We start from the raw sequence: 12,479 nt of genomic DNA, 5'->3' as shown, positions 1-12,479 counted from the left end.
AATTTGGTAAGTTTTCAGTTATGTTTTCTTCAAGTATTTTTTGGACTCCTAGTATGTATGTGTTGATATTCTTGATAGTGCCCGACAGGTCTCTTTGGCTCTGTTCATTTTTCTTCATTCTTTTTTCTTTGCAGACTGGATAATCTCTATTGACTGCCTTCCAGTTCACTGATTCTGTCTTCTGCCAGCTCAAGTCTGTTGTTGAGTCTTTCTGGTGGATTTCACTTGTTGCACTTTAAACTCCAGAATTTCTGCTTGATGCTTTTAATTATCTTATTGCTATTCTCTATTTAGGAAGATAAAGTAATTGTAATTTAAAATTCTTTATAGATTATTTTCTTTAGTTTCTTTGAACATATTGATAGCATCTTATTTAAAGTCTTCATTGTGTGGCTGGTTATCTCAGTTTAGCATGTGGTGCTGATACAGTGTTTGTTAAGTCCAAAATCTTGGCCCCTTAGGGACATTTTCTGTTGGCTACCTTTCCCCCGCATTTTGTACAGGTGGCATATTTTCTTGTTTCCTGACATATCTTGTAATTTGCTGTTAAAAACTGGACAATTCAGATAGTGAATCCCCATACCCTTCAAAGCTTGTTGTTGCTGCGTTTTTTCTTTTTCATTGGTTGGTTGGTGGTGTTTTCCTTGTTAACTGTTAGTTTAGCAGCTTTCCTTTACTAGTTCTCTGGTTTCTGTATTTCCTGTAATGTGTGACCGCTGAGTTATCTGCTAATTTTTAAAGTTTTATATTTGTATATTTTTGAGAGAGTCTTGTTCAGTTGCCCAGGCTGGAATACAGTGGCCTGATCTTGGCTCACTGCAGCTTCCTGGGTTCAGGTGTTTATCCTGCCTCAGCCTCCTGAGTAGCTGGGATTACAGGTGCCCACCACCACACCAGCTAATTTTTGTATTTTTCATAGAGACGGGGTTTCACCATGTTGGCCAGGCTGGTCTTGAACTCAAGTGATCTGCCCGCCTCAGCCTCCCAAAGTGCTTGGATTACAGGTGTGAGCCACTGTGCCCAGCCTCTTTTTATTTTTAAATTCTGGATTCTGTGGGGTCACATTGCAGCCAGTATAATTGTATGGTTAGCCAGTAAATAATCAGATTTCCTTTCTAGACATGCCTTGCCTGTGTTTCTGACACCTTTCATTGAGGGGATCTGTATGAGACGGCATGCTGTCCAGCTTTAGGGAGTTTGTAACATGGCATTAGCTTTCATTTCCTGATTACACAGGGTCAGAGGGTCACATCATCACACAGATAAGAGTGACTACGCTTGTCCTCTGTTTTCCCAGGTCTTTTCTGGGCATGCGTACAGCCTCTTCCCTTCCCTGGGAATGTGTCAGAGCTTTTGAAGTTCCCTAGGTCCTCCAATTCTTCAGGATTTCCTTTTAAATTCAGTGTCAGGCTCATGTTGACTGCAGTTGTAGTCAGCTCTAGGCAGCTGAGGTTGCCAGCAGTTTGTTGTTGTTTTCATAATGCCCCAGGGGTGTCTGCCATCTGCCACCTTCCCGACCCCTCCACTGCCAGCTGAGCTCTGCAAATCTAGAGGTTTCCCAGAGAGCTACAAGTCCAGACAAAATGTTGGCTCTGTTATGGGGCCAGGGCTTTTCACAGAGCTCCAAGAGTGGAGAGGCTGTTTGTGGTCTGAGAGGTTGGTGGCCTTGACTATTTTGTCACGTAGCTGGGGAGGGAGGGGCAGTGGGAGTAGCCTGGGTTAACTGGTCACAGAGCCACCTTTTTGTCAAGGTTCAGCAGCTTCCCTTGCATAGACAGTTTTCACGTCATATTTTCATTGGTGTCAGCAGAGAGCAAGTTCATCCTGGATATCACGCTACCACTCTGGAAGTGGATTCTCTAGTATACTGCCTGTGTGTTTGTTTGTGCATTTATTTATCTTGAGACAGAGTCTTGCTCTATTGCCCAGGCTGGAGTGCAGTGGCATGATCATGGCTAACTACAGCCTCAACCTCCTGTCCTCAAGCAAGCCTCTCACCTCAGCCTCTGGAGTGTCAGGGATCACAAGTGCACACCACACCTGACTTTTTTTTTTTTTTTTTTTTGTAGAAATAGGGTCTCCCCATGTTACCTAGGCTAGTCTTGAACTCGTGGGCTCAAGTGGTCCTCCCTAAGTGCTGGGGTTATAAGCATGAGCCTCTGGTGCCAGCCATATTGCCTTTTGAGTCTGGCTTCATGAACTTAGTGAAATGTATTGGAGATGCTTCTGTTGTCCGTATCTTGTTGTATCCGTTGACTCTTTCTATGGTTGAGTAGCATTTGGTGGAGTTTTAAAGTTATGGGAGTTTCTTTGGAGCTGTAAAGATATATATATATGCACATTTAAAAGGGGCTGTTATTAGAGAGATTGTGGAACGTTGGGCCTGCCAGAGTTCCTGGAGAATTTCGGGGCATTTCAGGTTTGAAGGCAGTGGAGCAGGTCGGTGTTCTCTAGTGCTGTGGAGGAAGAGGGACCTGTGCTCTGCAGCAGATCTCAAGGGCCACAGAGCTGTGTCCCAGGGGCTCTGAACCATGACATTGTCATCTGCCTCTGGTGTAGCAGGCACCGTCCCACATCTGGAGCAGATAGGAGTCCTGGCCCCAGCCTTCATACTGAGCCAAAGCTCAGAGATTCCTCATACAAAATGAACATGATGATGCCTGGTCACCCAAGTATTTGTTTACTCCTCAGATATTTTTCGAGTGCCTAGTGCATCGTGGGCTCTGTTCTGGGGCGGGACAGGAGACCATCACCTAGACTCTGCCAGCGTGGAGTTTGCATTCTGATGCAAAGACAGACACTGAACCAGATGCATGTGCGCACACACACAGTGGTCCGGAAAGAAATACAGCAAGGAAGACAGCAGTCTGAGAGTAGGGCTGAGTAGTCTTCAGGTTGTCCAGGGAGGCCTTGTGTAGGAGCTAACACTGAAACAGGGTCCTGAAACAAAGTGAGGGGCAAATCATATGCACAGGGACCCTGAAACAAGTGAGGCGGCGAGCCACATGCACATACAGGGAAGCATTTTCCAGGCAGAGGGAAGAACAAATGGAAACTGCAGGAGAGGAGCTGGAATTGGAGCTGAGGGAGGGAGGTAGAGAGCAGGAGTAAGGGCCAGCCCAGGAGGAAACGGGGTGTGTGTGTGTGTGTGTGTGTGTGTGTGTGCACGCGCATGTGCTTAGGGCTAGTGAAGGGAGCTAGCTTCCACTCTGAGCAAATGGGAAGATGCTGGAGAGTACTGAGTACAGGAGCCTGCCTCCCTCCCTCCCTCCCTCCCTCCTTCCTTCCTTCCCTCCCCTCCTTCCTTCCTTTGTCCACCTGATGAACAACTTGCATGCTGCTCTTCAGGTGCTGAGGAGTGGCATTGAGCACACAGGTAGAATCTCTTGCCCCCACAAAGGGGAGACAGAAACATAAACAGTCAGTAGTCTCATGGAAGTTATTAAGAGTAAAAGTTAAGCAAGTTGGGAGTGGTTAAGTTAGGACTGCATGTGTACATGTGGAGGAAAGTCTTTGACATTTTGAGAAGGGCCAGGGAGGGCCTTGCTCAAGGATGTAATGTTATATGAGAGAGATTTTTAAAAATTTGGTAAACTTTGTAAATGTTATTTACACCTACAAAAGTACACAAATTACCAGTGTGTGGTTTGATGAAAGTTAACGTGGTATATACACCCACCTAACAACAGCCACGCCAGCAACTCCCAGCAACCTGCTCTCACCCAGGCATGGCCCTAAGGCGATCCATGTTCTGACCACCATCCCCACAGATGACATCTGCCTGCCTTTGAACTTAGTGTGAGTGGAATTGTACAGCACACCTCTTTGTGTCTGGCCTTCTCCACCCCACCTTATGTGTCTGAGCTTCACCCATGTTTTGTAGGTGACAGTGCTTGAAGCCCCTTTGAGGGGCTTCCTATGGCTGCTGCATGGTGAGCAGGTGGGGGTCAGGGGCAGGCCCAGGCTGCTGCAGTGGTTCAGAGCATGTTAGCAGGGCAGGTCCTGATACACTCTGCAGGTAGAGCAAACAGCATTTCGTGATGCATTGGGCATAGGATTTGAGAGGAAAGGAGTCAAGACGAACTCTAGCTTTGTGGCCTTAGCCAGGCGCGGGGTGGAGTCAGCACTGATGGAGCTGCGTGGCCCCGTAGGGCACAGGTGTGGGCAGGTCCAGCATGGTGTCTCCTGGACGCGCAAGTGGAGGTGTGAGCAGGATTTCAGAGTCGGCCTTCAGGGGAGTGGTCTTGCCTGGACACGTGGTTTGGGGGTTCTGGGTGTTCTCATGTTACTTAAAGCAAGCCCTCAAGGAGTCAGGATGGAAAGAGAGGGAAAGCTTTTGCATTCAGAGGACTGGAGAGGAGGAGAACTCGCAAGCAGGTGGAGGCAGGAAAGGATCCAGACATGGGCAGCACAGTGGGGAGGGTCGTGAGCATGATGTGCATGGCGTGGGGGTGTGTGAATGCCAAACAGGGTCGTTAGCCACGATGGTCGGCCTGCAGAAGGCCGGTGCCACCTCCAAACCTAGTGTGCCCTCCAGGCCTGACATGCCGCTTGCACAGCCATGGAATGGCATTGGTGTAAATACTATGAGAAAAGGAAATGTCAGCCAAAGAGGGAAGAGCTGAAAACTCATATGGGCACAAGACTAGGCCTAGGGAAGGGGCATAACTGCGGCTGAAACCCTGGAGGGGTGAAGTGGGAGGACCAGCGGTCTCAGCGGATGGCTGTGAGGATTGGAGGCGGCTTCCATATAAACGAGAGTTGGCTTCAGAAGGGAGGCGTTTGGAGCACTAGAGTAAGAAGCAAGTAGCAAGTTGGCAGTTCCTCTGGCATGCGGGCAGTCCCAGCATGCCTGTACTCGGCCCTGAGAGCCTGTCTATCCCTTCTCAGCGAGGTACTCACTGTCAGGCTGAGCCTTACCGTTGTATGAGTCATTCTCAAATCAGCACTAAGTTTTGAAGATGAATAATGCTTCCCCTTATGGGTTGAATTGTGTCCCCCAAAATAGAAACACAGGAGTCCTAATCCTCTGTGTCTCAGAATGTGCCCTTATTTGGAAATAGGGTTTTTGCACAGGTAATCAAGGCAAAAGGAGGTCATCAGGGGCCCTGATCCCATGGGACTGGTGTCCTATAAGAGGAGAGATGTGGACAGAAAGACACGTGTGCATGGAGGGACAACAAAGAGATAGGATAAGAAGCCACTGTCTGCAAGCAAGGAGAGGCCTACAGCAGATTGTCTCTCCTGCTCTGGGTAGGAACCCACACTGCTGACACCTTAATCCTGGCCTTCCAGCCTCGTGAACTGTGAGACAAGGCATTTCCATTGTTCAGGTCGCTGCATTTGTGGGGCTTTGTTGTGGCTGTCCTGGGAAACTAACACAGAGGCAACCTTAAAAAGAATCACTGCCACTTCCTGTGGTCATATCAAACATTCACCCGTTTGCTTCCAAAACTCCGAAGCAAATTCTGGCTGCTAGAGAATCTTCTGCTTTTGAAAGCCCTCTGGGGATGAGAGTAGTCACTGGCTGCATAGGCTGGGACCTGGATTCCTGGTTGATGGAGGTGGAGTCTACTCCAGACCTGGCCTTAATTTAAAAGCAAACTTGTCCAACCCGCAGTACATTCAGCCCAGGAAGGCTTTGTATGCAACACAAATTCGTACACTTTCTTAAAACATTATGAGATTTTTTTAAAGCTTTCAGCTATCGTTATTGTTATCGTATTTTATCTGTGGCCCAAGACAATTCTTATTCTTCCACTGTGGCCCAAAGGAGCCAAAAGATTGGACACTCCTGAAAAGCCTTAAGCAAATGGAAGACATCTGCTTTCACTGCCAAAGGATAGTGCAGATTCTTTCCTAATTAAGGGTTTTGTTTTTTTTTTTACATCCTTCCCTTTAATTAAAAACTTTCCAGAGATTCAAGATGAAAAAGTGACCTTTGTATGCATGGGAATAACTAATATTCAAGAGATACTTCCTTGAAACTAGATAAAAAGATACAATAAACCCGGAGCCTTTACTTAGCATTGTCTTTGCTCTTTTTCTGCTGGTTTTGGTGCAGAAACAAGCAGCCACTTTAGAGAAAGCAGGCCTCAGCTCCCTGTCACAGCGAGGGGATCTCACCTTCTCACTGTATCTCTGGTGGGGTGGAGGTGTGGTGTTCAGCTCACCACTGCCAGGGCTGTGGATGCTGGGAAGAGAGAAGGTCTGTGAAAGGCCTCAGTTCAGCTGCCTGAGCGGCCTCTCTCCCCCTTCAACTAAATATTCCTTTGGCCCCTGACAGTGGGCTTTTGTTGGGGGCTCTGGGGGCTCTCAGAGACAGAAAGTAGAAAGAGCTTTCTGAAGGCAATAATGAAGAGAGTGGGGCTGGTACATTGACTCTCTGGGGGTTTAATACGTTGGCTGTAGAAGTGGAATCAAAGCAACGTTTAAATTGGCGAAACGGTTAGTCCATTTTCAAGTTGTTGGTTTTACTCTGTATTTCCAAAGTAGAGTTAAGCCAGCCCTTTAAGGAATATTAGACCAGAGGCTAGTATTTACTCAACTCAAAGTTAGAAATAATGAAAATAAAAAATTACAGACTGTTAAGACTAGTACCAATTAGGTACTGGCAGCCCACGGTTGAGTGCTGTTTGGTTTTTTAGCTGCAATTGAAACACAGGGCGCAATGTCTTAGGAAGAGCATTCCCCAAAACGTTCTCAAGGCTCTTTGCTATTGACATATTCCTCCTGACCCAGATCCCAGACTAATAATTGGCTCACCCTTTTAGGACTTTATACTCTACCCCTTTCCAATTTTTAACTTTTTTTCCTTCACTGCTGCATTTCTAGTGTCCTGCGTGCTTTTGATCTGACCTGTTGCTGAGCTAAGGAGTTGTTGTGGAACACGTGACTGACCTTTGCGCTTGCATGTGGGCCAGTGGACGCGTGGAATTTTCTGGCAGCATAGCTCCTTGTGAAATCTATACTTGCTATTCAGCGGGTTTCTGGTTTGTAGCACAGGCACCTTCTCAGGCTGTGCTTTTTCCCTGCTATGACTTCTGTTCTTTCACACATCCTGCAAATTATACCTTCGCATGAGGACAGCCAAATCCAAGAATGCCAAGCTCTGGTGAATAAAATGCCCTTACTAATTAAAAGGAGACTGCTTTGAAGTTGTCTGAAAATTCCGAAGACTGCATTTAGTTACATCACAGTAAGAGTGCCGATTCAGATCAACAGGTGAAGAGATGAATGGATGAAAACTCTGAATAACAAAGCATGTTAAAAAGGAACATAAATCAAAACCATGGACTCAAATTTAAGGGCATAGGTTGAACTTCATTAATAAATGCTTGCGTAGTGATGTGTCTGCTGCTAATGAGAGAATTACTGTGATACTGAAGTAGAGCCTGGGAATCAGGAAAGACCTGCCTGCCTCTTCGCAGATATGAATTTATCTTGTCTTATCGATGCCATAGATGATGTGACTCTTAACAACAAACAGGCACCATCAGTATCCACAGGACACCCTTTCTCTTCGGCCGTTCCATAGACACCATTTGGTTCAGCCTGGAACATACAAGACATTCCTAAAGTATGTCCAAGGAAATGCTGCAAATTCCTGCTTAAGACCGATGTCACCATGCCAATGACAACTCATGTAGGATTCAGCTAAAACACCCAATATTCTCCAAAGTGCTTTAATTTCTAAATATTTGCCAGCATGTTGTATGACTCCTTGAATAACATATTAAATCCAGTGAATCTGTGTCAGATTCTGTTCATATGGTTAGGGTACATGCTTGGCTCTGAGGCCGTTTACCAGTGATTGCACCATTAAGAATGTAAAGTGTTGGCCGGGCGCGGTGGCTCATGCCTGTAATCCCAGCACTTTGAAAGACTGAGGTAGTTGGATCATTTGAGGTCAGGAGTTTGAGACCAGCCTGGCCAACCTGGTGAAACCCCACTTCTACTAAAAATACAAAAATTAGCTGGGCATGGTGGTGGGCACCTGCAGTCCCAGCTGCTTGGGAGATGGAGGAAGAAGAATCATTTGGACCTGGGAGGCAGAGGTTGCAGTGAGCTGAGGTCACACCACTGCACTCCAGCCTGGGCGACGAGAGTGAGACTGTCTCAAAAAAAGAATGTAAAGCGTTTGGAGGTAGAATGTTTTATGCAGTTCTCTACCTGTGAGCCTTGGTTTTAAGGGATTGAACAATATGATGGAAATGTGTAATTCTTCTTTAGTAAACTTTCTACCTTAGTATCAGATTTATAGAAAAGTCTTGATGACAGCACATGGAACCCCCATACACCCCACACCCAGTTTCCCCTATTGTTAACATCTTACATTGGCCCCATAATATGGGTGCATTATTCTTGACCAAAGTTCACACTATTCATTTTCCCTTAGTTTTTACCTAATATCCTTTTTCTGTTCCAGGGTCCCAACCAGGATACCACGTTACATTTAGTCTTTGCCTCTAGACTGCCGTGTGTATTTTTGACATGGATAAAACTAGATATTTAATGTGTCATTTCATTATGCCAGCCACAGTTAAATTTTTGTTTTATATTAAATGTATTCCTGTCTTTAAAAGTATCAAAAAATGAACAAGGAGCATTTTTTGTTGTTGTTGGAGATGGCATCTTGTTCTGTCGCCCAGGCTGGAGTGCGTGGTGCAATCTCTGGGTTCGAGCGATTCTCCTGCTTCAGCCTCCTGAGTAGCTGGGATTACAGGCGTGCACACCACGCCCAGCTAATTTTTGTATTTTTAGTAGAGACAGGGTTTCACCATGTTGGTCAGGTTGGTCTTCAACGCCTGACCTCGTGATCCGCCCGCCTCAGCCTCCCATAGTGCTGGGATTACAGGTGTGAGCCACCGTGCCTGGCCCTACTAGGAGCTTATAAATCACCACTCCCCTACTAACCTACCCAAGGGTTGAGTTTCCCTATGGCTTCACCTCTCCACTCTGTGATATTTTTACAATGGAAGTTACCCAAGTCCAATGGAGAAAAGTCAGGGCACTGTTCCTGTTATACAGATGACATTCTTGATGCTCATGTAGGGCACGCTTACTAGCATTTTACCAAAATGAAGGACATGTGATTTGGCTAGAGTAGTGTCCTCATTTTCAGGAGCAAAATATATTGAAGCCCTGAGGAGTCAGGACAGATGAACCTTCTCTCAGAATCTCTTCTCTGATAGCTCAGAAAGCTGTGTGGCCTCTCTGTTGCTCCGCCAGTTAAATCCAGCTAAGTAACGAGGACAGGGACCTTCCTTGGTAAGCTTGTCCTCTAGCCGGGGTGCAAGGGTGTCTGCACAGGGCGAAAACCAAATGGTCCTTTATGTAAAGAACGATTCAGAACAGGCACCTCAGAGATGTTGCAGGGCGCACGACTGTTATCAGCCACCAGCCACATCGGGTTGGCAGTCACCACTGAGGCAGGTTGTGGTGTTGTGAGGTTGACACAGTCACTTGGTCAGGAACGGTAATAGCCCGTTATGTGCAGAAGCACAGGCTCAGGACGTGTGCCCAGTGCGACATCCCTTGTGGTGGCCCCTAAACTGGCCAAGTTGAAATTGTTCCCTGATCCTCCGAATAGCCAGCCATTTCTCCCGGTTTGTGTGCAGCAGGAGTGGGGACATGTGCAGGTGTCCCCACCAGGCAAGACTGTCCAGTTCTAAATTGCTCCACCTTGGGAGCAGCAATCTTAGTAGCTCTGAGATTTTGGGATAGTTCTTCCCTTTCACCCTTCAGTCATCTCTGCGGCCTCATGTACGTTCTCCACATCCCCTTCTCCTTGTGGTGCCAAGCCTCCACCCCCACCCCCACTCCATCCCACCCAGTCTGGACAGTGCTCTGACTGATGCTGAGTCAGCCATATTAATGTCCTTATTTATTAATCCTGAGGTACAGCATGCTTTCTTCTTTTTGCTTCTATAGGGCATATGTTTTAAAAAATATAATTATAAAATTGATGCTTGCTTAAAGTACTGTATATTATATGATATCATTTATAGAAAATGTCCACAATAGGTAAATCCATAGAGACAGCAGATTCGTGGTTACCAGGGGCTGAAGGAGACAGGATGGGTTAGTGGGGGGATGACTGCTAATGGGAATGCGGTTTTTTGCGGGGGCTGATGAAATGTTCTGGAATTTCATAGTGGTAATCATTGCACAACCTTGAGAATGTACTGAAAACCACTGAATTGCACACTTTAAAATGGCGAATTTTATGGTGTGTGAATTATATTTCACATGCCGTTAAAAATTGATACTTGTTCACAGTAGAGCCATTTAAATTGAAATAAAAGAAGAAATTCAAATTACCTATAATTCCAGATAACTAATAGTAACATTTTGATGATGATGCTGCTGATGATGTATGTGTGTGGCAGTTTTGTTGTTACCGTTTCCACGCTTTGTTTATTTTGGAGGAAAGGTGGTATTCTTAGCTCTTTGAAGGATTAGAAGAAACCCTATTGGGTTCTGCTGAAAACACTGAGCCCTGTTTTCATTTGTACGCATCCTACAAGTTCACATACTTACTATCACATTTTGCTTATCAACTTAGGAAGGCTGCAGTATCCTGAGCGAGCTCAAACTAGGTAGTATAGGAAGATGACACTTCACAATTTTAAACTATAAATGGTGTCTTCGTTTCTGAGATTAGCAATAACAACCTAGTTTTGTTGAAACTGAAAGTGTCAGTTCTGAGGATCTCAGTGATTGGACATGCTGAGTTTATTAACCACATTTGACTGGCAGAGGAAGTGAAATTTCCACGTGTGAAAATGCCTCCACTTCTGAATTAGAAGCAGACTTGGGAAGAGCTAGGTCTCTTTTTTTCACAGTGCAATTGGACTAGGGGAGCTTATTTTGCTTTGGGGTATGTATTTATTTGAGTGTTTCACAGCGTTTGTCAATTTCTAAGCAGTTAATAATTTTTATGTCTCTTTTCGGAGTGTGTATATAGTGCAAGTATGTTTGATTTCATGTGGTCTCTCTACATTTAAACAGTGCTGAGTGATGGTGTGTGTAATGTGCTGATTTAAAATTTCAAATCCAAACTGAAGTCTTTAATCCTTTAGCAGAAGTCCATGGACTGCCTTGCATAGCTGACGCCAGTCTCTTTTCTGTAGCAGGAGGTGCTTCTGTCCAGGTTACCATGATGGGATTGCTCGTCCTCTCCCAGGGGTACAGCACCAGCTGTCCCCATGCGGTTTACCTACAGTTGAGGAATAGTAAAATATACGCAGCTGTTAACCCAGGGAAGAATGGGCTCTGGGAGAGGTGTACGGTTTCAAGGAGACTTAGAGAATAGAAATTTTTCTTCTAGATGTCCCTAAAAAGGTCAGGGACATTTTATGAAAGGTGGCTCAGGGTTTGGCTTTTGAGGGCAGGTAAATTTGGACTAGAAATGATAGGAAGAATGGAAGTGAAAAGCCGTAGTGCCCATTTATGTCCTTTGCATTGTGTGGTGGGTACTTGGCTGCTGCCAGTGGGTCTGGGGATGGGCAGGGGAATTAGTTGCTTAAGAAATTCTCCATCTCTGAATTTATTACCCAATTACCAGGGCCTCCATCTGGAGGGCAGCCTGCGGCATCTGGCTACAGAAGTGTTTGGTTTTGCCAGCCAGTGCTTTGGTTTCTTTCTCTCCCTCTCCCTCCTACTCTCTGTACGTCTCTGAATGAACCCCAGGCTCCATTGACTTATTTCCATACCTGTTCCGCAAAGCCCCAGCATTTGCTATTCTTGGGATAAACTTCAAAATCACTTTTACTATTACATCTAATCTTTATATCACTATAAAACCCCTGTAGAGGTTACCATGACGTCTTATCCCTCTGTGTTTACTACAAACACTGGGTAGTTTTGCTGGAATGCCATTGTCTTTGCTTAAGAAGCAAATTAAAGCCTCCCGAAGGGAAAACTTGTTTAATACCTGTCCTGGCTTCTTTTTTCCAGGTGAAGTGGAGGTTCCGGATCTAAACGACCCTTTGGGACCCCTCGACGGGCAGGACAGCCCAATTCCAACTCTGAAAGGTAAGCTGGGACATGCAGGTGCTCTCGGGTGTTCTCAGAATGCCCTGTGCAGAGGCTCACTTTGCACTGCCTCTGCCTGAAGGCACTGGGGGTCCTCTGGCCCCTTGCTGCCCCCCGGTGGTGGGCATGATTGAATGCCACCTTGATTCCTGTGTTTCTTGACTTGGAGGGCTTTGAGGGCTGGTGGGAGGTGACACTCAGGGAGATGTGAGCGGACAGGTGGTGGCCTGGCAGATGGGGAAGGAGGCTGAGCGAAGCCTTAGGAGCTGGATTCCGGTTGCATGTGACTCCAGAGGTGTGGGTGTACGTCTCAGTGGACAGGTGGCCCTCCTCCTCTTGGCCACCTGGAATTCCACCCTCTGGCTTCAGCTCTTCTCCCGGGTCTGTGGTCAGAGCCGTGCTCACTTGGCACACCTCACTGGAATACACCATAGATTCGT

At 46.2% G+C, this 12,479-nt stretch overlaps 1 protein-coding gene across 7 annotated transcripts in view; it reads left to right on the top strand.

The window, feature by feature from the left end:
• ROR2 (receptor tyrosine kinase like orphan receptor 2) overlaps positions 1-12,479 on the top strand; it is a 221,327-nt gene that overhangs the window by 160,205 nt on the left and 48,643 nt on the right. For all 7 annotated transcript variants that reach the window (XR_013533101.1, XR_013533100.1, XM_078367172.1 and 4 more), the window contains one exon: positions 11,962-12,039. Coding sequence is in view for 5 of the 7 variants with exons in the window: in XM_078367172.1 (XP_078223298.1) it covers positions 11,962-12,039 (78 nt within the window). In the remaining 2 variants the exon portion in view is untranslated. The remainder of the gene's footprint in view (positions 1-11,961; positions 12,040-12,479) is intronic.

Source organism: Callithrix jacchus, chromosome 1 (genome assembly GCF_049354715.1).
Source record: "Callithrix jacchus isolate 240 chromosome 1, calJac240_pri, whole genome shotgun sequence".
Classification (NCBI taxonomy): domain Eukaryota; kingdom Metazoa; phylum Chordata; class Mammalia; order Primates; family Cebidae; genus Callithrix; species Callithrix jacchus.
Note: the sequence above shows the minus strand (reverse complement) of the source record. Positions and strands in the feature narration are given on the sequence as shown.